This window comes from Lontra canadensis, unplaced genomic scaffold (assembly GCF_010015895.1).
Source record: "Lontra canadensis isolate GAN:19392208 unplaced genomic scaffold, GSC_riverotter_1.0 scaffold44, whole genome shotgun sequence".
NCBI lineage: Eukaryota > Metazoa > Chordata > Mammalia > Carnivora > Mustelidae > Lontra > Lontra canadensis.
This window is the reverse complement of record NW_022631038.1, coordinates 551632-578910: the sequence shown is the minus strand read 5'-3', so window position 1 is coordinate 578910 and position 27279 is coordinate 551632. Positions and strand designations below refer to the sequence as shown.

Here is a 27279-nt window from a genome sequence, read left to right as displayed (position 1 = left end):
GTCCCCGGCCGCGTGGAGCCGGGCTCTGGGTTTGGAAACATCCGCTCGTCCCTGCCGACGGCGACCCTGGGCACTGGGAGCATCTTTACACTCTGGGGGTTCTTCAAGCATCTCAGGTCCCCTTGACCAGGGCCCCTAACCTCAGCTTTTCGGTGAGTCGTCTCACTGTGCCGCGTGCACGGGCGTCTCCGGGCCTCTGGCAGCTTGTGGGATCGGCGTGCGGCCTGGCGTGGTGGTGCCGGGCTGGCCTCGGGCGCAGCCCTGGACGGTGCTTGGGGACCCCCATTCCCGTCATGGGGGGCGGTTGGGAGCGCTCTGTGCCGGGGGCACGGCTGCAGCCTCACCTCCGTGCAAGGAAGAGCTTGGCAGAGTCGGACGCGGCTTTGCTGGCAAGTCTGCAGCCCCGTCCAGGGTGCGTTGCCACCTGTTGTGAACAAATGCGTGTAAACCGCTCGCTCCCCACGTACCGCCTTCTGGTGAGGACATCGTCTTTATTCGTATTTGTGAATTTATTTGAGAAAGAGCGTGCAGGCGGGTCGGGGGAGGGTCGGAGGGAGAGACTGTCCGCTCCCCGCTGCCCGCGGAACCAACGTGGGCTCCGCCCCACGACCCCGAGATCCCAGCTGGAGCCGAAACCAAGAGTTGACGCTCAGAGACGCAGCCGCTCCGCGCCCTGGAGGACACATTTTAAGTCTTCTTCAGAGTTAGTGGAATGGAGACTTGATGCGAGGTTTTCCACGCGGATGGTCCATGCCCCATGGAGCGGGAGAAAGCCCACAGGCAGGAGGCCGCCCCGCCGGCATGGCACCGACGTGGCCGCAGCCTGAGCCACGGCCTCGGCTCTGTCCTCCTCGTGCTCAGTCCCTTGGAAACCCCCGCAGAGGGTCGATGCGGCTCTCAGGAGAGGCCGTAGCCGTCAGTATTGCAGACTCCCCGCTGTGTTCCGGTGTCGCAGGGCCCCGGGACCTGTGCACATGCCCATTTTCTGGCCGCTGGAAAGCCCCGAGGGCAGCGGGCAGAGCTGGTGGAGAAGCCCATGGCGCGGGAGTGAGTGACGCTCAAGCCGACAGGGCCGTGCTCCCGGCGGGCAGCAGCCAGCTGCCACGTGAAGGACGCACCCACGCCCGGAGTCTGAGGGCCCAGGCCGTGTTTCAGGGAGGACTTCTTGGAGGAGAAGGACAGGAGCTGAGTTTCAACGGCGATCCGTCCTGGATCCCTGCCGGCAAGTCTCCACTCCTTGTGGGAAATGCCGCCTCGCATGGTGGGCGGGCTCTGGAGGACGGGGCCTGCGGGCAGGCGTGGGCTCCGTCTGCCGGTGGGAGCGCTCGGCTCTGCCCCAGATGGCAGCCCTGCCCCCCGCTCCGTGGTCACGGGTCCGACCGCGTGCTCCCCTCCCGCGCTCAGGGGACCGCTCGCACCTTTCCTTCAGGTACCGTGGGAAATGGCCGCTCCACCTCGGGGTGGGACGCGGTCTTTGGGACCGTGGTGATCCAGCCAGGCCGCTCATTTTGGTGATCGCCAGGGGCGTGTGCTTATGACATAAAGTCAATTAGAGCACGTTCGTGCCGGTCCTGCTGATTTGATTAGGACCAACGAAGGCTCCAGCAATGGGCAATTACAGGAAACTTAATGGCCTTCTGCAGGGAGTGCGGCTTCTGTGGCATCTCGTGTTCTGTGATGAATTACTCATTACGTGTGGCGTTGCAATAGCTTCTGTAAAGATTAATAATTGGATAATCGATACAAAAATTCAATCTTGGGTGCTTTTCCATTCCAGGGTCCATACATCCTAGAAACCAGGAGACCCGCCTCCCCGGCCTGCGCTTTGTGGCTCTGCCCCTCCTCCGCCCTGTCGCTCCCCAAACTGGGAGTTTCTGGGAGTCACTCGCCTCTTGTGATCTTTCTGTTCAGATCTTTCCAGAATAAAGAAGCAGCTTCTGCTGTCGGTCAGTTTTCCCAGTACTCGGGTGCAATTTCTACCTTCAGGGCGGGCTCCATCTCCTGGGGACAGAGAGCAGAGACCATGGTAAAGAGTAGTGGCTCACAGGGCTCCTGTGTGCATGGGCAAGGTACCCTCTGGCCTTTTCTGAAGTGGCCGGCAGAGCCAGGAGTGGGGCGCGGGTGACCTGGGCGGCAGCATCCCGGCCGGGCTTTGGGCACAGGTGCACAGCTGGACAGCGGGGGGTGGTCCTCGCCTCGCCATGGGATGGGCTCGGCCTCCAAGCACCTGCCAGAACACAGGCCAGAGGCCGAGGCTGACCAGCCGTCACCAGCTTCTCCTGGGCTCCAGCTTCTCTCTGAAGGCGGTGTTGGTTTTTAATGATGGCAAAGTCAGACGTCCACGAGAGCGTAGTAAACACTACAGGCGGTTCCCATGTGCTTTCGCCAAGGTCCACAGTCAGGGCGGGTGAGACGGGGCGCCGTTCCCTCAGCCGCCCACGTGCTGGCTGTTGCTGAGGTGGTGAGGGACCAGGTCCTGGACCTCGCATCTGAGTCCCGCCGTCCCTCGGTACAGATGCCTTGTTAAGCAGCCACTTTCTTTCGTGACCTCAGTGTGACAGTCACACCTAAGAAAATTGCTAGTGGTTCTCTGGTAAGGTGAGGGTTTACTTCAAACTGAACCCATCAAAAGGTTTCACTTCCCCTGAAGCCAAGAACGGGCAGCCCGAGCCTCTCCTTTGCCTCCATAATGAGCAGCTTCTTCTGGGCAAACCAGGTAGCTGCTGGGGGTCGTGGGCACCTGGCAGGCTGAGCTGACGGATCGCGGCCCTTCCCGCCCCCAGCCCAGGAGCGTGGCTGTGTCCTCCGCTGCCCATGGAGGGGAGGACCCGTGTCGTTAGCCCCTCTTACATCGAGGCCCCGACTTGTGTCCCCGGACAGAGTGACTGGAGGCCGTGGCCTGGTTGACCTGCATGGCCACTCACCGCATCCCTCCCTCTATCCACGTGACATTGTTACTTTTTAATTAAGGGGCATTTTTTCATCTTTTATTTTTTCAATTCTGTTAATTCTGTGTGAATAGAAATGTCTTCATTTGGGGGCAGTGTATTTTTTAGCAGCACAAGGAAAGCCCTGGAAAATGCTTGCTGGTGGTTTAGCAACTGTGGGATGAGTTTGGGTAGATGAAAAAATGGGCCAGGTGCTGCGGGAGCCCAGGCCAGCCACAGTGCGGTGGGAGCAGGGCGGCCCGCGGAGCCCCGTCACGTGGCTGGCCGGTCCCCGTGGAGGCTGGAGTTTCCACATGGGCCTTTGCATTATTTGTAGGATTCAGGCTAAATAAGGAAGCAGGCATTGCAGGCAGGAAAATTATTCTGTTTTAACGGCTGACAGTCCCGTGTGACAGCGGTGCCCGGCAGTGACAGCCCCACACGCACTAGGGAGGGTCATGTTTTATTTAAACCATGACTTGTTGTCATTCAGACTCCACCGTCCCATCCCCTCTTTCCAAAAATAGCAGGCCCCGTGGCAGTGGCTTATTATGATTAAAAAGGTAAAAATAAGTGAAGGCTGAAATGGGTCCCGGACACCCAAGGTAGCGCAGGACTCGCTTCTTAATGGAACTTGAGAGACGGCCTCATTTTCTGCTGCCTCACAAAGTGTCTTTGAAAAAGTCGGGAAAGTAAAGCAGGGGCTTCAGCGATGTCACCGCTCTGCATTTCAGAGTCGCTATGGTCACGACAGGCCTGCGTCGCCCGGGGGCCACGCGGGGCCACATAGATGCCCAGCCCGCCATCCCTGCCGGGCCGTGGACACAGCGCCGGCCTGCGAATGGGAGCGTGTGGACAGCAGACTTCGTGAGATGCTTGCCTCTTCCAAACAATAAAACCCCACCTGGGAGGCCGCCTCAGTTTCCCCCAGTGCCCACAGCCCGGGCGTCACTGCCCAGAGCCACACCTGCTCCAGGGGCACAAAAGCACATTTTCTCCACTCGCTTCCTAGTTTCCGAATGGCGGCTTTAATTGTGGTGTTCTCGTGCACGTCCCCCTGCGCCGGGTGCTTTCCGCGACCGAGGAAGCTCGTGCTCCAGCACGGGGACCCCGCGCACCCGGGTCCGGGGAAAGCCCACAGCTCGCACCCCTGCGAGCGCCGTCCCAGTGAGACAGTCCGCACCCCTCCCTAGCCCGGATCCCTGCCCGTTGTAAGGGGTGAGCACGACCGACGTGACCAGCCGCGGATATTTCTGGTTCGACGACCGTCTGCCTGAATGATTATGCTCTCGGGTTACAGCACTAACTTTAGCTAAAGGTGTATTTTCTGGGAAAGTTAGCAAGTACTTTTTTTAGAATTATCTTTTAGTTATAGGAATGGGGAAGAACGGCCTTCCTGTTTTGTTCTGCTCTTCACGCAGCTATTTTGGCTTTGCCTTAGAAATAAGGAGGTTTCTGATGGTTTGTTCTGTGTGAGAAACATGGGTCTCTCTGTCCCTCACAGGAACACCGAGTAAGCACATGACTTTTCTGTTTGTCTTTACGCGTGGTCCCCCGTGTGACCCTGAGCGCTGAGGGGCCCACGGGCAGGACGCAGCGCGGATGTGGCTGCAGGAACCCTCCGGAAACGCAGTCCCGGCGGATCATTCCTGCCTCTTTGTCGCCCACGTTGCTTCTGTTTCAAGGACAAAGGCGGCTTCTGGAAAGTGGTTCTGTCCGTGAAAAAGTGACGCGGTGACCAGTCGTGAGGAGCCTGCGTGTTATTCACAGCCGATGGGTCCTTGGACACTATGTCAGAAACTACGTGAATCTAAATTTTTATAAAAAATGTAAAAAGACCCACAGACGAGCAAACACACACATGGAGGTGAGAAGCTGACAGTGTCCCCGCGCACCAGCGGCGGGCCAAGGAGCAGAGCGGCTGTTGTTGATCTTCCACAATCCGCGGGCTGGGGTCCCCTCACGAGAGCCGACCTGTCGAAACGGAGGCGGCGCTTCGGAGCCGGGCCGTGTGGCCAAGCTGACACGCGCCTGCAGCAGTCACTACGTTTTTTTTAAAAGTCGGCACATGTGTTATTAGCCAAGGAGGGTCCTCACCCACCGTAATAAACTGCTTTAGCGAGGACGACGCAGTGTGGCTGGGGTCACGTTGCTGGACTAGATTCCTCACTCCCAGGCCAAGACCTGGCTCCTAAGAACGTACGATCTGCATCGGTGTGGACAGCCACGCCACGTAGAAGCTTCCAGAGCCTGCCCCTCCCGTGCCTTCCCTCCCCAAAGCCCACATGTGGGCTCCACGACTCTGGCAGGTTCCCGCCAAGGGACAGAGACGGAGACCCCTGCACAGCCCCAGGCCCCTCTTCCCGTTGCTGTGCCCTGGGCGGCACCCGGGGCCGCTGTGCCCGGGGGAAGGCCAGCCGCGCCGTCAGCGCTCCGTGGGAGACCCGTCTCCTGCCTTCTCCGGGCCTGTCCTCAAGTGAGGAACAGTAATGGTATCCAGCTCCCAGGAGGCCGGGGAGGCCGCTGTGAGCTTCCTGCCACGCGCAACGCTCGGCACCCGGAACTCCAGGCAGGAGGGGGTGTTTCTCCCTTTGAGGGGACGGAAGACTCCCTGACTCGGGGAGCAGAAAGGGATGGTGGCTGGGCCGTCATTCGCACGATGGACACCCTCGGACTGCAGCCTGGTGCAGAGGCGGGCTGAGGGCAGGACCCAGGTCTCCGCCCTCCCGGCCCCAGCCGCGCCCACCCCCCCGACGGCACAGCGTCCCTCGGTTTTCTAGAGGAAGGCCACGGGCCTCCCGTTGTCCATGGATCCGATCGATCATGAAGTGACGTGGTGTGAACGTGGGAGAACTGAGGTTGGGGAAAGGCAGGAGGTGGCGGGATGGTCAGGACGGTCGGTTTGGACCTGGCTCCGCTCACGGCGGGCCCCTCTGGAGACTGGGAGGTCCGGCCGGATCTTCTCTTCGTCACTTCTTCCTCTTTCTCGGACCTGCTTCTCCTCCCAGAGTCTGTTTGTGTGTTCCCGCTGACCACGTGTCGTCCTCAGAGACACACTTCATGTCAGGCTTCCTTTCTAGTCCCAGTGATGCAGGATCACGTTCCTCCTGCCCCGTCATTCAGTCCCGTGGGCACGAACACGCTGTCGCTTCTCCCCGTGGAGTCGGAAGGAGGAAACCGGACGACGACGTCGGGGTGCCGCGAAGAGGCCCGGGGCCCTCATCGTCACGACGGCCACGAGCAGGTGGCCTCCAAGGCCGAGAGCTCCCGACAGGTGGCCCGGGTGCCCTCGGTGTCAGCTCTGAAACGCGGACTCTGAGCCGCGGGCGTCTGTGCGTCGCGAGCGCCGGGTGCCCTCTCAGAGCCCTCACGTGTGTGTGGCCTTTGGGATGGCTGGGGCACGCTACTGGGACTTTTGAAGGAGGGTTCTGATGTCGCGTGTCTGTGGGTCTCCTCTGGCCTTGCTGCCGGCCCCGCGTGGGACAGGGACGGCTGGACCCCCTCGTCGCGCGCAGAGAGCTTCCCTGGGCTGCAGGTGGCCGGACGGACCCTGTGCGTCCCCTGCTCACTTGTCTCTCCTCCGTGTAGAAATACACGTACATTTAAGGCAATAGCTAGTCCAGGAGAAATGACTAAAAACATTGTCGTTTTAGCTTGAGCAGAGAGAACGCTGTGTTCGGGTGTGCGGAGCGGGTATGGGTGGGTGTTGGCTTTGAAGACGCGCGCGCCCCTGCAGGGGTCATGCGGGCTCTGCCTTTAGCCTTTCTCTGCCCCGGACACCAGGTTCTGTGTGCTGAGCGGCCCCGCAAGCCAGGCCAGGGCCGGACACAGAGGGACAGAGTGCAGGGGAGGGGTGGGAGGAGGGGGACTGGTGGGTGCAGGTGCCGGCCCTGGGCTGGCGGAGCACGCTCCCCTCCCCCGTGAGCCCAAGGGCCCATGTCTCCCCTCCCCGACTCTCCTGTGGACCCTCTGTTAACAAAACCCGTAACTACAAAGTCCACCTTCCCTCCCTCGTGGGATGCTGGCGACAGACTCTCGGCCCCTGCTTAGGACCCACGGGGGCCGTGAACATGCTGGGCCACCAAGGGAAGCGGCTCATTCCTGAAATTTTGATTTGAGAACCTTAGCTGCTTTCGGGAACCAAGAGTTCAGAAACATGGGGAAATTTGGCTTAAAAGCAAAATGTATAAAAATGAGATCCGGGCCCTCCCCAACCCCTGGAGTCCCACAGTCTCAGGAGAGTCCGGCCAGAGCCTGTGAGTGAAGCTGGAGGTTGAAGTGATTCATTTCACTATGACATGAAGTTTAGTTTTTTTTTTTTTAAAGATTTTATTTATTTATTTGACAGAGAGGGAGAGACAGCGAGAGAGGGAGCACAGCAGGGGGAGTGGGAGAGAGGAAGGGAAGCAGGCTCCCCGCAGAGCAGAGAGCCCGATGCGGGGCTCGATCCCAAGACCCTGGGATCACGACCTGAGCCAGAGGCAGACACCCAACAACTGAGCCACCCAGGCGTCCCCGACATGAAGTTTTAAGCTCAATTTTTTTCAAAATGGTGATGAAAAAGAAACTCGTTACGTGAAAGTACCAAAATTTCACTTTAAAAGGACCCTCCGCCTGACTAGTTAATTTGCTTCTTTATAAATAGCCGTGAGCCGTTTGCGTGGCGGGAACAGTACAGTGTGCATCCGCAGATGCCGCGAGCACCGGCGAGGGCTGTGCCTGTGCGGCGTACGTCTGAGTTTTTAAATGTCATAAAAGACTAGTTTTCTCTTCGCTCCAGCTACGCGCAAAGAGGTGGTGTAGGCGTGTCTGTGTCCTGCATACGGATCCCAGGTGAAAACCAAAACTCAAATTGCCACACAAGTTTTAGGAAAAAAGCAGTAGTTTCCACCTTGGGAGCATTTTAGAGAAAACTTAAATATAAGGGAAAAAACCTTTCTCGTTAAATTAAATTGTGGTGTAGCAGCTCACCACATCCTGTCGCAGGGACATCTGACACTCAGCAAAGCGAAGGTTCCTCTTTCAGGTCTCTGACGAGCTCCGAGGGTCACATGTTACCTGCAGTTCAAAATACTCGACTAAGAAAAAACCCTGAGTGTCGGTGGAAAAGCTGAATAAGAAGATGGAAAGTATCAGTAGAGAGAAGACACTGTGGGAAACCGTCCCAGAGAAAGCCACCCCCGAAGTAACCAGCACAGTCCCCCGGGGGCGGCCACGCTCTCACAGGGACCTGGAACCGTGACCTCATGGAAGGGACGTGGGAGGCCGTGAGCAGGGCAAGGCCGGGGCGGCGGGGCCCCGATGTGCGCACCCTGCTCGCCGTCTGTCTGGGGACGGGAACCTTCGTGGCTCTCCCTGGAGGGCCACGGCGCGGGCTGTGTCTGTCTGGAGAACGTGGCTCTGTGGCCGTCCTGTCCTCGGTCGTGTGCGCAGTCTGGTGTGTCTGCTGTGCGCGTCCCGCCGGCCACCCGCCCCTTCTGTCAGCTACTCTGCACAGTCCTAGGGGACCTAGGGCAGGTCTGACGGTGTTCGCACATGTGTGCTGGTTCCTGACTGTGCTTCCAAGATGTCGGACCCATCCTCACCCTCCATCATGGTGCCAGGCCTGGACCACAGGGCCGTCCGATGACCTGCCCCGTCCAGCTGACCTTTGTTGGGAGGCAGGCAGGCCTGGTGGCTCCTCAGGAACCAGCAGATCCCAGTGACGGAGTAGGAGTGCCACCCGCTCTCCCGAGATGCTCCTGATTGCAGGCTGGGGTCGCAGAGAGCCCATCAGGTGCCAGCACACAGGAGGGCCCCAGATGGCTCAGTGTTTTCCCCGTTCCCACCCACCACGGGCTCCCCCTGCCAGGCTCAGGTGCCCCAGTGGGCAGTGAGGGGAAGCCCACTTCTGAGCCTTCTTCCCCTTTTATCTTGTCTAACATGTGTTATTTGTCCTGTGGTCTCTGTAACCCTGAGAAACTAGAGAGTTTTGGCTGCCTTGCTTAAGCCTCCCTGATTCCATAGCATTATTACCTCTCAGCTCCCCCCATATTCCCGTCATTATTGCCCTCAGGCCCCCCTTTTCCCTGACGTTAGCACCCATGAGAATTTTCTCACCACCTGGTGTCTGTCCCTGCTGGATGGGATTTCTGGTCTGAGAACCCCTGTCCTTGCTGGTGGAATGAGCGCAGTGACCTGGTGTTGGTGTATGTCCTTGGGAGGCCCCATCCCTCGGTGGCAACCTGTCCATGCTGCCACGGTGCCAGAGGCCTCGTCCCTTGGTGTCACGGCTGAGTGTTGCAGCCCTGGACCCGGGGGTGCCAGTGGCGACTGGGCCGCTACCCCCAGCCACCCCGCGCTGGGCCAGGGCCCCTATGGCCACATGAGCCCTCGGACCTCCTGCCGAATCTGAATGATGTTAGGAAGACCTGCCGTGCCCGTGGCCCGGTGAGGGCTCAGGAGGAAATGAGAAGGGCCACCATGAAGCAACTTGAAGGGGCCACGTGCCACGCCAGCCACAGCAGTGTGCCACCGTCCCTGCCGTGTCAGCAGTCCCCGCCGCATTTGGTCATAAGGATGTCCGGCCCACTCTGCCGGAAAGCCTCTCCTTGGGGAGGCAACGTCCTAGGGACGCTCATAGTTGTTCTTTGTCCTTGTCATCATGTTCTTTGACACAGCGGCTCTGCGGAGTGCAAATTGGAGGCAAACAGTGATGTGGGAAGGAGCGTGGGCCCAGGCCTGCCCCCTTCCCACTGTGCCCTGGGACCCTGGCAGAGCGTGGTGCCCGAGGCCAAGGACACACTCCAGGTTGGGTGGCAGGGCATGCCGCGTGGTCAGCAGAGACGTGAGCTGCATGGTGCCCAGGAGGGGACCCGTCGTGCCCTGCCTTCCTGTGGGCCGTGGCCGGGCACTGGTCAGGGTCTCTAGCAGGTTGCCAGAGTGTCACAAAAAAACGGTCCGCCGCTGACGAGCTGCCCACGGGACCCTCCGGGGACGGGTGTCGTCCTGAGAGCGGGTCTGTGCACTGGGCCTCACTGTTGCCTCATAAGCGGTCGCTCGGAGGGGACCCTGAGCCGGCCGGCAAGCCAGCCCCTCCCGTTGTCTCCGCTTGTGCGTCAGTGGTGTCCTCAGAGGAGGTGTGGCTGCGTGACCAGGGGTCACGCCTCCCATCCGTGTCCCCGGCAGCTGTGTCCTCCGCAGGCCGGCTGGCCTGGTGCCCCACCCCGGCCCACTGTGTGCTCCTGGTGTTTGCGCGCTGTGACTCACCGCCCCTCCACCCGGGCTGGGCTGGGGGACGGGCGGGCCTGGGGCTCTGCCACTGGGCTCCTGCTTGTGAAGCTGGTGCCAGTGGACTCCGTTATCAGCAGCGGTGACACAATTCCTGGCCACGTTTTATTATTGTTATTCTTCACAATAGCAGGGGGTGTTGAAAGGGCATTCGGGGGGGTCGTGCGGGTGACGACAGGTGTGCCAGCCGGTCGCTGCAGGAAGCTACCCCGGACGTGCCGGGGCCTCTGCAGAGACACAGGGAGTTTATCTGGGCAGCAAAGGGAAGCCCGGGCAGTTCCATGACGTGAGCACGTGTCCCCCACCTCCCAGTTCTGTTGGGAAAGTGGGCCGTGGGGATGCGTGCCCTATCTGGGGGCCAACTCAGGGGTGGGGAGAGGGATGTTGTGGAGCCTGCTTACGGCGGTCTGTGCCAGCTTCGCTCATTTCCTCTCCTGCCGCCAGAGGCCACAGGCAGATAGTGGACCCGGGCGAGGAAGCGGGAATGACGGAAGAGGCCTGAACAAAGGGAGGCCCCGGCTGCCTTGTGGTGGGTCCTCCTCTCGGACAGGGTCTGTCCGACCACGAGACCAGAGAGAGAGGCTCTCCTGGGCCTGGGTCTCCAGGACGTGCCTCTGCCGCCCCTGCTGGCTCTGCCCATGTAGACGCCCGCTGGGGGAAGACATGCGCACAGCCCCCCTCCAGCACCGGGAGCCTTTTCCCAGAACCCACGATCCAGGCATCAGTGTGTCGCCAACTTGACTGCGGCCAGCCTGGGCAGCCGCAGAGCAGGGCCCCGGGCAGTCACATGCTGGGGGCTTAGGACACCCTGGGCCCACGGCGGGGCGTGGGAAGGAGTCCCGTCCCTCAGGGCAAAGGCTCTTCCTCACGGGCTAAAGGCGTGGCTGATGGGATTTCTGGTTCTTACAAACAGTTCTGGGGCAGAGCGGTGTTTCCCTAACGGTCACTCTGTTGTGTTTTCTTGCAGTAAATGAAATAATACGGAATGATCTCTCCAGCACCAACATCCGATCGTAGCTGGCCACACGGAGCTCACGCGCAAGCCGCTTGGAGCCCGCTCGGCCGCCAACGGTCCCGCTCCCACACCAGGACTTCCGGGGACACCCAACGCACACCCGGCACCAGCCCAGCTCCCGCTAACCCAAGATTTGCCTCGCGCGCTCCAAGTAGTTCTGTGCCCAGGAGGACGGACCGAAGGGGGTGGGGCCACCGGTGCACCTGTCACGGGCCCCAGGCACCCCCGCCCTGGGCTTCAGGGCTGGAAGTGCCTTATTAACCGGACCTGGTTCCCCGGGGCGGAGCGTGGGGTCTGCCGCCAGGAGAGCGTGTATAGGAGCGAAGCTGTAAAGACATGTGGCCGTGCGGCTCTCTCTTCTGTGTGGGCTGGGAGAACCCCGGCCAGCAAGGCATTTTGAGGAGACCCAGCCCCCTTCCGAGCTTTCCCTGCTCCCCTTGGGCTGCAGCGTGCGACCTGCTGCCTCATTCAGCACGTTTCAGGATCTAAATCAGTGCGTTTCGGGATCTTTCCCGTCGTCCTCTTTCGCATCCCCTGCTCCCTCCCGTGTTACCGAAACTGTAGGATTGTTGACTGTAGCATGCTGGGGTTTTGTTTTTAATCTGGCTTTGAACGTGGTGCAGGTAAGATGGGAGCACAGGATACGCCGCGGGACAAAGGAGGTCTGTGCGCCCAGGACCGACCTGGCGTTTGCGTGAGTGCACGGCCAGCGGCACGCCTTTACGCACAAATGCAGAGTGACGGAGGGGGCGATGTGCGGCCCTCGCCCCGCAGGGGCTGCCACGTTGGCTGTACCCCGTGTCCGTTCTGGAAAATGCATCTGAAACAAAACCCGGCTCCCCGGCTCTGTCCCCGGGGCCCATCTCCCGTCCGCCGGGTCTGCACTGTCCTGTGGGGTGTGGCGGGCTGAGCTCGTCAGAAAGCCGGGAGAGGTGCGTTCTTGGTGCCCAGATGTGCCCGAACGGCAGGCGGAAAGCAACTGTGCTGAGTGTCCAGGGGAGTGTAACGTGTTCATTCCGCTGCGAGATTTCCCTTCACAGAAGCCTTCCGACCGCGCTTCGTCTAAGGGAACAGTCACCAGAAATGGGTTCCTAGACAGCGCCTGCCGTGGGGTCCCGACTAGCCGCTCTGAACACCAGGTCAGCGTAGACGCCGCTGCTTCTCCCGCATCTGTACCGGCAACCGCCTGCATCACGTGACTGCTCGCCGGACCCGTCGTTTCACGTAACAAAAAAGCATGGTTCATTAAAACATGGTTCACCTGAAAGTTGTGCCTTAGGAGTCCAGGCCCCTCATGGAACACGCCTGAGCTGCACCCGCGGGCGGGCGGCGTGGGTCCTGACCCCACAGCACGACGTGAGGCCGGAAAGGATCTGCGCAGCGTCCTCCTGTGCGACCACGCGCCGTTTTTGTTGGACTCCCGGGAAGGACACAAGCCCGAAAGCCGTATGTGTACCCTCGCACACCGCCGTGAGAATGCCGGCACGTGGCTGCGCCCCAGCCACGGCCCGCCCGTCGCTCAGACCTCGGCCTGCCCTCAGCGTTCTAGGACTCGCATGACCCTCTTCTCAGTGGGCTTTCTGTGGGAAGGAACTGTTTGGTGTTTGTGTCCGCTGTCCTTTAGTTAGGAGATAGACCCAATAAAGCAATATTTTTTGCTGGACCTTAGTCTGCCAGTGACTTGTTACCTGTGAGGAACATTCTGCCGGGTTCTAAGTGATTTTCTGCTGTGGGTCCTCAAGCTCCTGCCATCTGTGTGGAGGGCTGAGTCCTAGCGGCACTGGCGTCCTCAGGACCTCCCCTGTGGCGGGCTGGCCATCCCCCTACACATGCGCGGAGAAGCCCGCCACAGGGGAGGGGACGTGCAGCCGCACGCCCGGGTGCTCCAGCACTTTGCTCAGAAGGACACGGCGGGTGTCCGCGCCTCCCACTGGTTCCCTGAAGCCGCTCGGCCCCTGTCCCTGCCCAGAGCCGCTCCAGGCTCACGCGGGGAAACGGTGTTCGGTTTGATAAAACCAGATGAAACCCAGAATTTCTCCAGCAGTTACTGTTGAATTGTCAGAAATAGTATTTTTCTTTTAGGACTTTATAAAATGGAAGAATTCCTGTTTCTTTTGCTAAGATTGAGGCAAAGTTCTAGGGGAACCTCATCACTCAGCGTGTGTGGCTGCCGTGCGCCCGACCCCGTGGGAGGCAGAGCCGCCATGGCCAAGGGGCCTCCGAGGGGCGTGCAGGTCGCAGGGCGGGCGGGGGCCGTGGAGAAGAGAGGGGGCCCGCGGGGAACCCCAGAGCCTGCCGGATGCACAGTGAATTGGGAGCTCTGTCCACCCCAGGCTCACAGGCCACCGGAGCTGGGCTTGACTCCCTCAAGAATGCCCAGCAAGCTAGTAATTTCAAAGCGAGTTTTTCTAACCCTTCCCCCCCATTCTCAGCGTAGAAGTTTATATTCCAGAAACAAAACAGAAATCCGTGCAATAAGGGCGGTTCCTGCGGAGAGGCCGTGCTTCTGCGGACACCGTTTACGTCGCTTCATTTCTTTCAGGTGGATCTCGTGTAATCAGGCTCACCTCCAAGGCGTAGGTGCGCGGAGACCAGAACGTCTCCTGCGGAGCCGGGGTCGAGGTCAGCCTAACCCAAGCTGGCCGGGCCTCTGGAGCCTCGGGGCCCCTTGCCAGCCCTCCCCTCGCCTCCCTCAGCGACCGGGATCGCGCAGCATGTCCCCCAGAACTGTGTGCTGTGGGAGCAGCCGAGCCCGGGGCCGTGTGGCAGACCCTGGCTCACTTGTCCTCCCTCCGCTGCTGGGGTTCCAGCCCTTCCCACGTCTGAGACCGTGCGGCGTGGGAAAAGCCCAGGAAGCGTCCAAGCTCTCCTTGCGGCCGGCAGCAGCCAGGCCTGAGACTCCAAGCATGTCAGTCTCTCTGTTTCACAGGGTCCCCGGACCTGAGTGCCGGGGCCCCGACTCTGGCCTCAGGGATGGACCCCGTGGTGACTTCGGCTTTTGTGGATCCTGTGGCCGCCCTGAGCAGGGCACCAGCCAACGACATCACGAGGAGGCCTCTGCGCACCCGAGAACCGCGTCCCGTGCTGGGTGTAGAGGCTGCCGTGCTTGAGAGAAGCCGCCGGAGCCAAGAGGAGGCCCGTGTGGAACAGGGATTTAAAAAAATTCATAGAAGATGCAATTAAGCATTTTACAGTGGACGGTTCAGTAGCACATGGCACGTTGAGTATTGTGTGACGTCACCTCTGTCTGGTTCCAAGTGCTCTCGTCGCCCCGAAGGAAGGTGTGCCCCACAGAGCAGCCCCCCAGCACTGCCGTCGGCCAGTGTGTGTGGACTTCCGTGTCCCAGTGCTTCCATGGGGGACCCGTAGGGCCGGCAGCCTCCTCCACTCACGATTCGCGCACATGTCGGTGTCTCTCAGGACGTCACGCCGTCGCGTGGCCAAGCCTGACCACGATGTGTGGACAGAGCAGGTCTGCAGCCGCCGCCCCTCTGGCTCTGGGGACACGCACAGGGGCTCCCGTCTGAGCCCCGCCGGCTGCTCCGGGGTCCGCCGCTCGGAGTGCGAGTCCTGGGGCTTCAGGGACGGCGTGTCTTCCTTTGGGAGGACGGCTTTCCCGTTCTCAGTCCTAAAACAAGGCCTCGCTGAGACAGATGCTGGCGCTGGGTCGCCAACTGAGCTTGCAGGCACGTGTGCAAAGCCTGCCCTCGCTATGGTTCTTTGTGCCGAAAACACTGAGTTAAGAACTCGACGCCTAACTGCGGGCGTAGGTCCTCCGGCATCCGCGCCGTCCCGGTGCGGCCAGAGCACCAGCGCCGTCTGACTTCACGCCCACGAGGGACGTGGTGCGGCGGCCTGGGTGAAGGTGCCCAGTGTCCTGGGAAATGAGCGCAGGCTGAAGACGGAGGCGATCAGCTCGGCGAGCGCCCTGCCAACCCAGTGCTCGGTGTCCTGACCTTCCCACGAGCACAGCCGCTGTTTTCTGCGCCGGTCACCTGCCGCCAGCTGCCGTCTGTCGCTGGACCCTCGCTTCTCTGACCAGAGCCGGGCGTCTCCTCATGCAGCTGAGCACGGTTCCAGGGTTCCAGGGTTCCAGGCATCAGGGCCGTGCCTCATGCTTCCCAAAAGGAGGGGGACATGCTGGTGGGGACCTGTTCTAGAGAGCCCTTCAGTCACATCTAGGAGGAGGGAGCAGCCTGCGGCCCTTCCCTCCAGAGGGACTGTCCCCACAGCCGGTCGGGCCACGCTCACTGGGAGCGCCCCTACCCACAGACACTTGTCTGGAAGGAGTACATCTTCTAGACCGTCTGTGGCTTGTCTCCAAAGGGCTTGAGCCGTGACTTTTGTCGTCGGGGTTCCTGGAAGCAGCATCCCTGTCCACGAAGCCCCGTCTCCGGGGGGAGGGGAGCTGAGACCCTGGGAGGCCCAGATGCCACCATTAGAGAATCATTCCTGGGGCGTGAAGTTTACGAGTGAACCCTGTGGTGGGAGGGTGCTCGTGCCCCGGTGTGAGGGGGTCTCCCTGTTTTCCTGGGAGCTGGCGCCCCTGGAAGGCGGCAGGAGCTCTGAGCCCTGAGGAAGGAGCGGGACCAGGTCTGCCCTGAAAACACCTGCTGAGGCCAACAAAGCCACGGCCCCTGCCATCTCCCGGCACAGCCCGTGTGGATGGTAGCCCCTCAGGGACAGCCAGGCCCAGCCCTCTTTTCACACCTCCATGTGCAGATGGCCACGGCCAGACACCCCCTGCTGCCGCCCACAAAGCTGTGGGGACGCGGATCTCTGATTTGGGGGACCCTCTTCTCCTCCTGCAGAGAAATGATTTACAGTTTGGTGTACTCAGCAGCCTTGTATGACATGGACCAAGTACCCTTTTGTGTGGGGCACGTTCTAGAAGCTTAGTGCGTCCGTGGACAAGCCTTCTTCCTGGGGAAAGGAGTCATTAACCTCTGTACCCTGTGGGTGAGCCACGGGCCGTCCGATAGGGTGGGGAGAGCCACGGGGAAGGACGTGCCGGGGGCAGACAGCGGGGTTTGGGGGGACCTCGCAGGAAGGCGGCCGTCGAGCCCGCCCATGGCAAGGTGAGGTTGTCCTGGGCAAGCGCGTCCCAGGGGAGTGACCACACGTGCAGAGGTCCTCGCGCAGCTGCTCCTGCTGCTCATGGGAGGCTGGGAGGGGTGCAGACCCACAGACACGTGAGGTAGAGGAAGAGAGGACAGACCAGCGGAGACGGACGGACGGAGAAGGAGCAGGCAGCTCTGTGAGGAAACCAGTGGTCTCTAAGGCACAGCACAGACACGAGCAGTGGGATAAGACTCCAGGTTGCACTAACCAGGGTGGTTCGGTGAAGGTGTGAGGGGTCTGGTCCAGGGCCCGTGTGGGGGGGCCTGGAGAGGAGACACAGCTGGGGCGGCCCCCACGGAGACCCTGGGCCTGCTCTGCTGCACACACTTGGGAGCCTCGCTCTGCACACACGGTGTAGATGTCGGACGCGTCTGCCCAGCACCGTGTCCCCAGGGACTCAGCTGACAGGACACTAACGTCCCCATCTGTAAACGACGGGCCCTCCGTCCCAGTGCTGAGGTTTTCTCGGCATCCGTTCCAGGCCGCGCATGCGCATCCCAAGTTCCTGCATTGAAACCCCAACCCCCCCGCGTGACGGTGCCGGGAGGTGATCTCGGGAGCCTGCGTGGTGCGAGGGGCCTAGAGGATGGGTGCACACCCAGGGCCCTCTCAGGTGTCCGCTCCGAGCCGGGACACCACTGCTCGTGGGCTGTGACGCCGTCGAAACCACAAGCCCCCCCGTCTGCCGGCAGCTGGGCCGGTGTGGGTGAGTGACCTCGGCCACAGGGAAAGCGCTGGAAGCTCCCCTGGCCGGCCGGGATCGGCAGAGAGCAGGCAGGTGGGTTCAGCCCCACGGCCATCCAGGCCCGCGGCCGCCCTGTGGGAAGAACACAGACTCCGTTTCCTTCCCAGACGGAGCGGCTCTTAGCTTACTGGTCATTCGGCTGAACTTGGGTCATTCATGTCTTTCAGGGAATCTGTCCATTTCATCTGCGTTGTGGGATTTGTTGGCGTAAAGCTGGGCCCAATGTCCCTCTCTTGTCCTTTCCACACGGCAGTGCCCAGAGTGACGCCACGTCCCCCTGCTTGGCCTTGGCCCCTGTGTCTTCTCTCCTGTTTCCTGACCAGTCGGCGCGGGGCTCGTCGTTGGCTGACTGTCCCCCCGGTTTCCGAGACGAGCTCCGACACTGGGTGCCCTCGCTCTTGCTCAGCTACTCCTGAAGGTGGGAGCTGAGGCCTCCCCTCGAGCAGGCTGGGGTCGGTCATCCGGGAGCCGCCCGAGCCACGTCCCTGTCCCCGGGCTTCTGAGCTAATTCAAATCATTCTAATCCCACTTGACCTTTCTGACCCTGAGAACTATTTAGTTTTCCAATATTGAGGGATTTTCCAGAGTTCTGGCTAAACGCCATTGTTGTTTCGTTTTTATATCCGCGGAGCCTCACTGTTTGGTGCAGAATGTTGGGCTGTCTCCGCTCGAGTTCCTGAGCACAGGATACACGCGGGCGTCCCATGCTGCTGGGCGGCGTGTTCTGGAAACGCACATGAGGTCCCGTGGCTCACGGGGGGGTTCGGTCGCGCTGGACACTCGCGGCTGTCTGTGTGCCGGTGTGTCCCCGGGACAGGGCGAGGGCTGACGCAACGGCCCACAGCCTGGGTTCATCTGCAGCTCCTAACGCCGGCCTCTCCCATGGACAGGGGCAGCCACGTTATTTCGAACGGTTCTGCACTCTGCATTAATGGACCCATTTCTTATCAGGATGTAACCCTCTTTATCTCTGGAAATACTCTTTGCTCTACATCTACGTGGTCTAGTAGTAATCTCTGCTTAGTATTAACATGTGTACGTTTTTCATTTTTTGAACTTCTAGCCCTTTGTGGGTTTCAGACACAGTAGGTTTCTCATAGGCAGGGAGTATGGGCTTACTTATTTTACCCCATCCCCTGTGTGTCTCCTAACTGGGGGGTTCTCAGGCCTTGGGAGCTAATGGAATTCCTGACGCAGTTGGATTTAAACCCATCAACGTGGGACCCGTCTTCCTTCTGAGCCACCCACTCCCCTTTCTCCTGCCTCTCTTGGCTACGGCTGAGTATTTGCTCGGATCCCACTTCTTTCTCCTTCTTGGGCTTACGAGCTACGGCTCTTTGTTGTTTCTTCCGTGGTCAGTCTGGGTCGAGGGGCGACCTGCCACGTACCTGGTATCCACCTTTCTGGGCGCATGGTGAGCCGCCGGCTGCTATGTGTGGGACGCCCTCCCGGCTCCCAGACTCTGTGCTGTTAGTGACTGACGCCTCCCTCCGTGTGTCACCAACGCCACAGTGTGTTGCTATTACTTTCCTTCAAGGAGTGAATCAACCTTTACAGAGACTTAAATGATTAAAAAAATCATAAGTATTTTGCTTCCCCACATAGCTGCCAGTCCCCATGCCGGCCGTCCCTGACTGTGGACGGACACTGCCGTCTGGCGTCCTCTTCCTGACGGCTTCGTGTAGCAGCTCGTGAAGGGTAGCTCTCCGGGTGGTAAGTTAGAGTTTGTGTACGTGGAACACTTCCATTTTGTCTGCTTTTTTTTTTTTTTAACTTTGTTTTAAAACAACCATAGATTCCCGGGAGGCCTGCGTGGCTCAGTCAGAGAGCATCAGCCTCCGGCTCAGGTCATGGTCTCGGGGTCATGGGATCGAGCCCTGAATCGGGCTCTTTGCTCAGCGGGGAGCCGGCTTCTCCCTCTGTACTCTTCTTTCTTTCTATGACAAAAAAACAAATAAAATCTTTAAAAAAATAATAATCATAGATTCCCAAGAAATTGCTAAAAAAATGTACAAAGAGGCCCCCTGGAGTTTCCCATTTCCACCCAAAATGGGAAACCGGCATTGGTACAATGTGTGGAACTCACTCAGACTACATGGGTCTGACAGGTGCGTGAGCGTGAGCGTGAGTGTGCACAGGTGTGTGCCCGTGGGCCTGACAGGCGTGTGTGTGAGTGTGAGTGTGTGTGGTCCTGCGCAGTCTCGGCCGTCCTGGGGATCCGCGTAGCCACCAGCATAAAGACACAACCGTCCCCCGCAGCCTCGTGGTCGCGGCTACGCCGGCGCCTTCCTGCCCCGCGTCCGCTCGCCTGCCCCCCGCAGAGTGACGGTCTTGCTGCTCTCGTCCGTGGGATCTGCCGTGCGCCACCTTCCGAGAGTGGCCGTCGTGCGGACGCCGCCTGCGCATCACCCGTCCGTCCCTTGTCATCGCTGAGCAGCAGGAGGGACACGCTTGTCCAGGGAGCGTCCGGGCGAGCGTCCGGGCTCCAGGGCTTCGGCCGCTTGACTGAGGCTGCCCCGGGGCGGTGCCCGCGCGCCCTCGGCGTGGGCCGGGTGAGCGTCCCGTCCCCGGGATGTGGGCCCCGGGGAGCAAGCGCCGGGTCGTGGGCCTCGTGCGTGGAGCCTCCCAAGCGTGTGCCCGCGTGGCTCCGCCGTCTCCCGCCCCACCGGCGCGCTCGAGCCGCTCCCCAGGGCCGCCGCGGCCGCCATTCCCCCCTTCGCGGCCCCTGTGCGGCCTCGTCCGTGAAGAGTCTCTCTGTGTCTTTGCCGACTTCTCACGGGACCGGTTTTGCTCGGCTCTGCTGCCGCGGCTCCTGCCGCACTCCGCACGCCGTCCTCGGGGCTGCGGTCCGCAAGGGTTTCGCCGCGTCAGCAGCTCGGCCTCTAGACCTCCTGGAGGGCGTCAGGGAAGGAAAACTTGGTTTTCGGCGGAGGCGGAGCTGGTCAGCGTTCCCTCGGATGGGCCACGCTCTTAGTGCCCCGAAGACTCCCTTCCGTGTTCTGTCTGAGGAGTTTTCCAGGTTTGTGTTTTCCTTTAAGTCCGTGATCCCTTTTGAGTGAATCTTCTGTATGTATGAGTCGTGAAATCGAGCTTCATTTCCCCTCACACACCGGATCTGTGGAAAAGGCTCATCTGTGGTTTTGAACCCGTTGCTATGGGTCTATTTCTGGGTTTCGTCTTCTGTTCCCCGACCCACGGATCAAGCCCCTCCCTGAGCCCCACGCCGTCTGCACTCCTGCAAGTCTCGATATCCCGATGACTCATTTCTCCCACTGCGTCCTTCTCCAAAATTGCCCCAGTATCCCAGGTCCTGTGTCTTCCCATGTGCATTTTACAGTAAACGTGCCTGTGTCTACGAGAAGCCGTGTTGGGTGTTGTCGGAATCGCTTTAATCCTATAGACAAATTTGGAGAGAACTGGAAACTGGTCAGCTTTGTTCGGTAGGACCAGAGCAACATTCAGTCTTAGGCTAATCTTTCCCATATTAAGGTAAAAACCCTATGAGAACACGGCCGGGTGCTCGCGAACCGCACAGCTTTCCATTCGGGGGGCCCTACGTGAGGTCCAGGATTGCCCCCCAAGTTCCCCGGGGAGCTGCCTGCCAGGCCTCGGGGGACGTCCCCCGCACTCACGCTCTGCAGCTGTCGGCGCCGTCCCGCCGGGCGACTCTCTCCTCGGCCGCCCGTTCTCCCAGCACAACCTGCTGGGCCCACCTCGTCTGTCCCTGCCTGAGGTGGAACGTAGAACCCATTTCAAAGCTTTTCCCCGTTTTCTGCTTGTTTGGGTGAGAGGGGACGTCTGGTCCCTGCTGGTCTGCCGTGGCTGAACGCCGAGGTTGTAGAGCCGGATCCCTGGCATGGGGTCCTTGGGGCCGAAGTCCACCTTCCACGTCCCTGCGTTCGGGCCACAGAACAACGGACAGCATGTCGAGCGGAGGGAGTGGCCTGTGATCACGAGGGAAGGCTTCAGACCCCACTCACTCGAATCAGCGGGGGAAGCATCAGACAGAGGCCAAAAATGTGCTTTTTCCCCGGAGGAAGGACCGCAGGACCCCAAGGAAGAGACGGGTCTGCTGGCGTTGCGCAAGCAACGAGCAGAAGTGTGTCGGCGTTCAGGTGGTGCGGGAACGTTTCCCTCATGGCTTTGACGTCACGGGATTGCCCACGCTGAGCTCCCCGTCCCCCGCGGCACGCGTGCACACCAGGCTCACCCCGCAGCCTCTCCGAGGTCAAGCTGCTCCCAGGGACGGCCACGAACCATCTCATGCTGAAACACAGACCCAGAAACCAACGTGAACTGAAGCCGGAGAGCGAGAACCGCTGGATTTGGTGGCTGTTTCTGCCTTTGTGCTTTCGTGGATGGTACCCGGAAAACTATTAGCCGAGACTGCCTTAATTTAGAATCTGGGATGATGGGACATTAATGGTATTTGGCTGGTTCAAGTTCACTTTTCAACTTTTTAGTGAGAAAGGGGTTGGCCAGGCAATTTAATCACTTAAAATAAGGTGTGAGAGTTAGTCCTACACCAGTCTGAAGGACGTTAGGGACATTCATTGTTTGCAGGCAAATAAGGCTGCCAGTTTCGAGACTTTTTCTTATTCACTGAAGTAGGCCCAGTAGGACTTCAACTTGAAAATGTACTATTAGCAGTTAGTCTCTGTAACTGCATATCCTTGAATGGAATAAAGCATTTTTTAAAAAGTACCCCCAGCCCAAAGTTTTCACTAATTGAGACTCAACTTAATCTGGGTGATAATCACACAAAGCTCACGTACGTCCGCGAACTACAGTTTTCAAAGTGTTTCTCAAGTGCTGCCCTCATTTGAGCCTCCAACCCAACCCATGAGGCAGACAAGGCGAGTCCAAACCCCACGCTAGAGATGAGTTCCCGAGACTGGGCTGGAGGGCGTGTCCCCGAGGGGACTCACAGGGTTCCAGAACTTTCTCATCGTGCTTGGAAGAGAGAAGTGACCTTTGCTCGCTGACTCATCCCCTGTCCATCTATCCATCATCCATCCATCCTTCCACTGACCCACCACCCACCACCCATCTGCCCACTCCTCCTCCCACCCTCTTACCCCTCCACGATCCATGCGTCTGTCCACCCATCCGTCCGTCCATCCACTCGTCCATCCTCCCTCTGCCCATCCCCACTAAGTTGACATGTTTTATGTGAGTTCGCTCACTGACGTCTCCCCACACAGCTGATGCTGGGGTTCTGCCATGGTTCCCCAGCAGGCGTGTTACAGCCCAGTAAGGCTACGGCTCACTGTGTCGGGCCCACAGGCCCGGAGAGCTGCCCATTGATTTAATTAAATCAGGCTCTGCCCGAGGCCCCGTCAGTAAACCGAGACGGCACTGAACGTCTGGCAGTGGGAGCTGAGCCAGAGGGGGAGGGGCCCAGGGCAGCCTGGGGTGAAGGGTCTGGGTTTGGCTGTCTCGGGAACCCCACCGTCCTTTCCCTATCCCCACAGGCTGCCTTAGCCATAGGGGTCCCTCGAGCTTGCTCTCACCCTGCACACCTCACCCCTTCTCAGGCCCCATGACTGCTCCCTGCTGGGAGTCAGGGACCCCTCCCACTGTCCTTCCCGTGGCAGCGGGATTCATCCGTTACCCACTCCCATCCTGGATGTGGGTAATGGACGGCCACTGTCCCCTCAGCTTGGACCTCCTATTACTCCTCGACCAGAGCAAAGCAGGAGGAGGAGACCTAGCCGCCCCGCCTGGGGCTTCGTGAGACCAGAGGCCGGGACAGCGGGTCCTGGAGGGTGGGTCGTCCCCCTGGGCGACCCTGTCCTGGGCGACTCCATCCTGGGGCACGCTGGGGCCTGGGGTCCGTGCTGAGGGGACCGTGCGGATGGGGCCTGGGCAGGAGCTGAATGGATTGGAGCTCTGTAGGAGATGGCACCTGGACTCTGCAGCCTGGGGTACCGGCTGGGGGCCTTGGTTTCCTGAGTGCTCTGTGTTTGCCTGTTTGTAGCTGCAACAACCCAGCTGTGGCCCCAGGCCTGGCCCTCTCTGGGGCCTGGCGGTCTTCTGAGTAGAGACTCGGGAGACTTCCTTACACCCCGCCACCTTGCCAGTGCCCTGGGTACTTCTCTGCCTCGAGCCCCCCACCCCACCCACTGTGGCCTGCGACTGCCCCGAGTCAGATCTGCCCCAAGCTTGTCACGCCCCGGGGCTGGGCTGAGGGGGAGGTGACAGGGTGCCCGGAGGGCCCGGGGCCCTGACCGACTGGCTCCTGGGCCCACACCCTGCCCCACCAGGCCAGCCTCCGGAAGGCACCGGACACGCTCTTGTAGCGCTGACATCTGTCTCATAGCTGAGGGAGGGCAGACCCTCACTCGGTCCTAAAGGCGGTGGCCGGCCAGCGGCTCCAAGCAGCTCAGGCAGGGCATTGGCCTGTCAGCCCCCATGGGCTCTTTCCCAGGTGACTTGTCCTTGGGGAGCCGGAGGAGCCCAGCTAGCTGGGCCAGGGCTTCGTCTACCTGTCCCCCTGCCCCGGGATGCAGAGGCGGGAACGGCAGCCCACGGCTAAAGCAGAGAGGACCCCCCCCCGGTCGGGGCGTCCCAGAGAAAGGCTCAGCAGAAGGGACAGTGGGAAAGGTGGGCCACGTCCTGCGTGGGGTGGCCCAGACCCCGGCTCCACTGCCCGTGTGGTCATGGCCCCCTGTCCCCTGAGGGTCACTCCGGAGCCTCTCCCAGCCGCCCTGGAGCGTTCTCCAGCGGGTGGCTCCAGCTCTTCGGGATCAGCTCCGCAAGCTTGTCCCCTTCCGTGGCTCCAGGAGAGGCCGCCAGGCTCTGCCTCCACCCCGCGCTCCAGAGAAGGAGCCCTTTTGTCCGCGGTCTCCCCACACGCACCATCACGGGCCTCCACCGTCGCCGTCACTCAGACTCCCTGCGCCCCAGGGACTGAGCCGAGCTCTCCCTGCAAGTCAGAGGCGGGAGCTGCTCACGCCCCCAAACCTGAAACGTGCCGATTTATTTTTGTGTAATAAAAATTGGCCGCAGCCTTATTTCCGGACTGGGGAAGCCCCGCCTGTCTCTGTTGGGGGCCTGGCGGGGGGTCGGTGAGGTTGGGCGATACGGCAGCGGGCTTGAAGGTGGCAGCACAGGGACACGTTTGGGGACAACCTCCAATGACAGCGTGTTCAACTCCTCTAACCGGGAAGCCCCCTGAGCAGACTGTCTGTCTCCTGATGACCCATCAGGGAAATTGTCCTGGAATATGCTCTGGTGTCTGGGGACGGAACCCCAGGCCGGCGGTTCTTCCGTGAGGGAGTGGGGGTCCGCCCCCTGCGATGCGGGACCTGTGGCCTCGTGGACCGAGCAGGGTGGCTGCCGTGAAGGAGTCACACCCAGGCTAATGGGGTGGTCCCTGGGGATGCTGGGCTGCGGAGAGTAGGCCCAGGGGGTGCTGGCGGTGAGAAGGCGGCCGGCAGAGAACTGAGCTGGGGGTCAGGTGTGGACCCCAAAGCAGGCGGCGGCCTGGCTGTGGACTGCAGTCAGCTCAGGTCGCCAGCTGAGCACAGGTCAGAGGACACTCTCGCTAGGACGATCTGTGTGTGTGCAGAGGACCCCTCGGCTCCAGGAGAAAAGTCTGGTTTTGTTCAGCCTGTGGGATACCTCCTCCTCCTTCCATAAAGAAATCATCACCCGCGGCTGGGCGCCTGGCTCCATTGCCCAGGGCCTGGGGCTGGACCACAGGTTTTAGAGGCCCCCAGGGCATTGGCTGGACAAACAGAACCAGAACCTTCGCTCAGACTTGGGGCGATCCCGGGTGGGGTCTGAGTGCCAGCCCGGGCCCGGCTGGGGAGGTGTTGTTACAGAAGAAAACTTACACGGGGTCCGTCCTCGCTGGCACCGGGAGGTGCAAGGGAGTGAGCCATCAAGGGGACGGCGCGGGGCAGTGGCTCCCGCTCCCGGCTGGGCAGCAAGAACTGTCGCCAGCCCTAGCCAGGGACAGACGGCTCCCTCCTTCCCACCCCGGCGCTCTCCCCGCCGAAAGCCCGGCACAGAGCTGCGGGTGTGGAGCCGTGGACACGCGGTTCCGTGGGGCCACGGCAGCGTCACCGCACTGTCTGTGGCGTCTCGAAGACCAGCCCTGCTGGCCACCCCGTGTGCTCCACCGACCCCTTCCCTCGAAGCCCGGGCGGTTAGAGACTTTGCTCATGTTGCCGAGGCCGCGTGTGCGCTGCGACTCCCGCTGGGCCGTGGTCCCCAGCGCTGGCGCCGAGCCAGGGAGCAGGGAGACGGCCGCGCGGGGCGAGAGCCAGACAGGCCTGCAGCCCTGGGCCGAGAAAGAGCCGCCTGGGGTCGGGGCGCTCGGGGCCAAGCGGACGGAGCTGCGCTGAGCACAGGCCAGACCCCACCAAGTCCGGGCCTGGGAAACACGGCAGCGCCAGTGCCCGGGGCTGCTAGTGGCCGAGTGTTGAGAGCCCGGCGACACGCTGCTGGCCGCGGCCCTCGCCAGCCCTGACTGGACCTGCCCGTGGCTCCAGGGGTGGGATGAGGCGCGCCGGCCCGTCCTGCCGGGGGCGGCTCTTCCCAGCATGATAGCTGTGGTTTGCAGACGGTCTGCCATGGCCCCTGGCGGGCTCTTGCCCATACGGTCTGCGGCGTCGGCCTCCCGAGGCCACATTCGGTTTCGCTTCAAACACGGGTTTGCAGAGTGGATGTCCTCAGAGCTCCCAGGCTGACTGTGAGCTCCTTAGTAAGTGCAGCGAGAGCAGAGCTGAGAGGAGGAAGGTCTCCCCCGCGGACACTCGTGGCCTCCCGGGACCTTGTCACGAGCAGCGCTCAGATGACACGAGGCGTCTGCCTAGAGACGCTGCCCCCTCAGTGGGTCAGGGACACGCCTCCTATCAGGGCAGCCCAGGTCCTTGGGATCAGTCTCTGGAGACACACGTCCCCCTGCTTTGTCTTGGGCCAAGGACAGAAGGCCCAGAAAGGGCAAGTGATGTCCAAGGTCCCACAGCTGAGGGCAAGAGTTTTCGGTGATAGAGCTGGGGCGTGTGGCCTCAGCTCGGCTGCCGACCCCTCTGTGATGAGCCCTGGTGACCCATTCTCCTCACACTTGTCACCATGACCTGCTGGCTGGCTGCACGTGGCTTCCGTGGATGCCGTGTGTCCCTCAGGAACGAGGCCCGGGAGCCGCACGGTCGGCAGGTGCTCAGCAAACACGAGCTGAAGGATCCAGGGGACGGATGGAGCCCGTGTGTCCTGGTGGAGGGGCCCGGTGTCATGGCAGCTCACCGCCAGGCGGCCCCTCCTGGGCGCCAGGCTCTGGTTTGGGCGCACCCAAGTCAGCGCGGATGCTGCTGAGACGCCTGCGGCTCCACTCCCAAGTCTGCGGAAGGAGAGCCCGTCTCCGGCTCCCTCGCGCCCTCCACGTGGCCGCTCTCTGGGGAGTGTCCCCGTCCAAGCCAATTTCCTCAGGGTCGTCCCCTCAAGCCCCTCCTCTGGGTGAGAGCCGCCCCCAGCTGTCAGAGAGGCGGGGGGCAGATCCTGCCCTCGGGGCCATTCCGATGGTGGCCGATGGACCACAGAGGAAGGGGGACTCCAGGAGAGGAAGTGGCCGGGGGTCACCAGGGGCCGTGTCCCTCTGAGCTTGAGAGGAAAGGAAAGCTGATCCTGCCGGGAGCGCCAGCTTACACCCGCTGAGCCTTCTGAGGGCTGAGGGAAGCCCGGGAAGCCCGCCGGGTCCGCAGGGCGTGAGTCCTCGTGTGTCCACGGCCCGGCCCTGAGCTCAGCCTGGCGCAGCCCGGGGAAGCGGTGGCCCCTTGGCGCCCCATCCACAGAGCCAGGTCCCCAGGGAGGAGCACGGGGCCCACAGGCAGACCAAGCTCGCCGCTCCAGCCCGCGTGTGCTCCCAGTGGCACGGCCCCAAGGGCTCAGCCCCCAAAGCCTGGAGCCGCGGGTCCGTCGCCGAGGGAGGCCGACAGGGGGGCGACAGGCGCCGGGATGCGGGGCGCCAGCGCTCACGACGAGGGCAGGCGGCTTCCCCACCCGCGAGCCCCGGTGAGCCGTGTGTGGAGCTTTTCTCGTGGGCTGCGCAGGCCAGGCTGCGGCGGGGCCTCTGGGAGGAAGGTGGCCGCAGGCTGGCCCCGAGGGTCTCGGGGAGGAAGAAGCCTGTCGGGACCGTCAGGACCGGCTGAACGAGGCTCCGTGTGCCTGGGCGCCAGGGCAAACTCCTGGCGGCA

General features: G+C 61.3%; 1 protein-coding gene across 4 annotated transcripts in view; it reads left to right on the top strand.

Annotated features, from left to right (window-relative positions):
• Window positions 1-11432, top strand: part of NFATC1 (nuclear factor of activated T cells 1) — a 95438-nt gene extending 84006 nt beyond the window's left edge. For 3 of the 4 annotated variants that reach the window (XM_032872189.1, XM_032872191.1, XM_032872190.1), the window contains exon 11: window positions 11164-11432. In XM_032872189.1, the coding sequence (XP_032728080.1) occupies window positions 11164-11213 (50 nt within the window). In that variant the 3' untranslated portion in view covers window positions 11214-11432. The remainder of the gene's footprint in view (window positions 1-11163) is intronic. The other variant, XM_032872192.1, reaches the window with a different exon arrangement.
• The last annotated feature ends 15847 nt before the right edge of the window (window positions 11433-27279 follow it).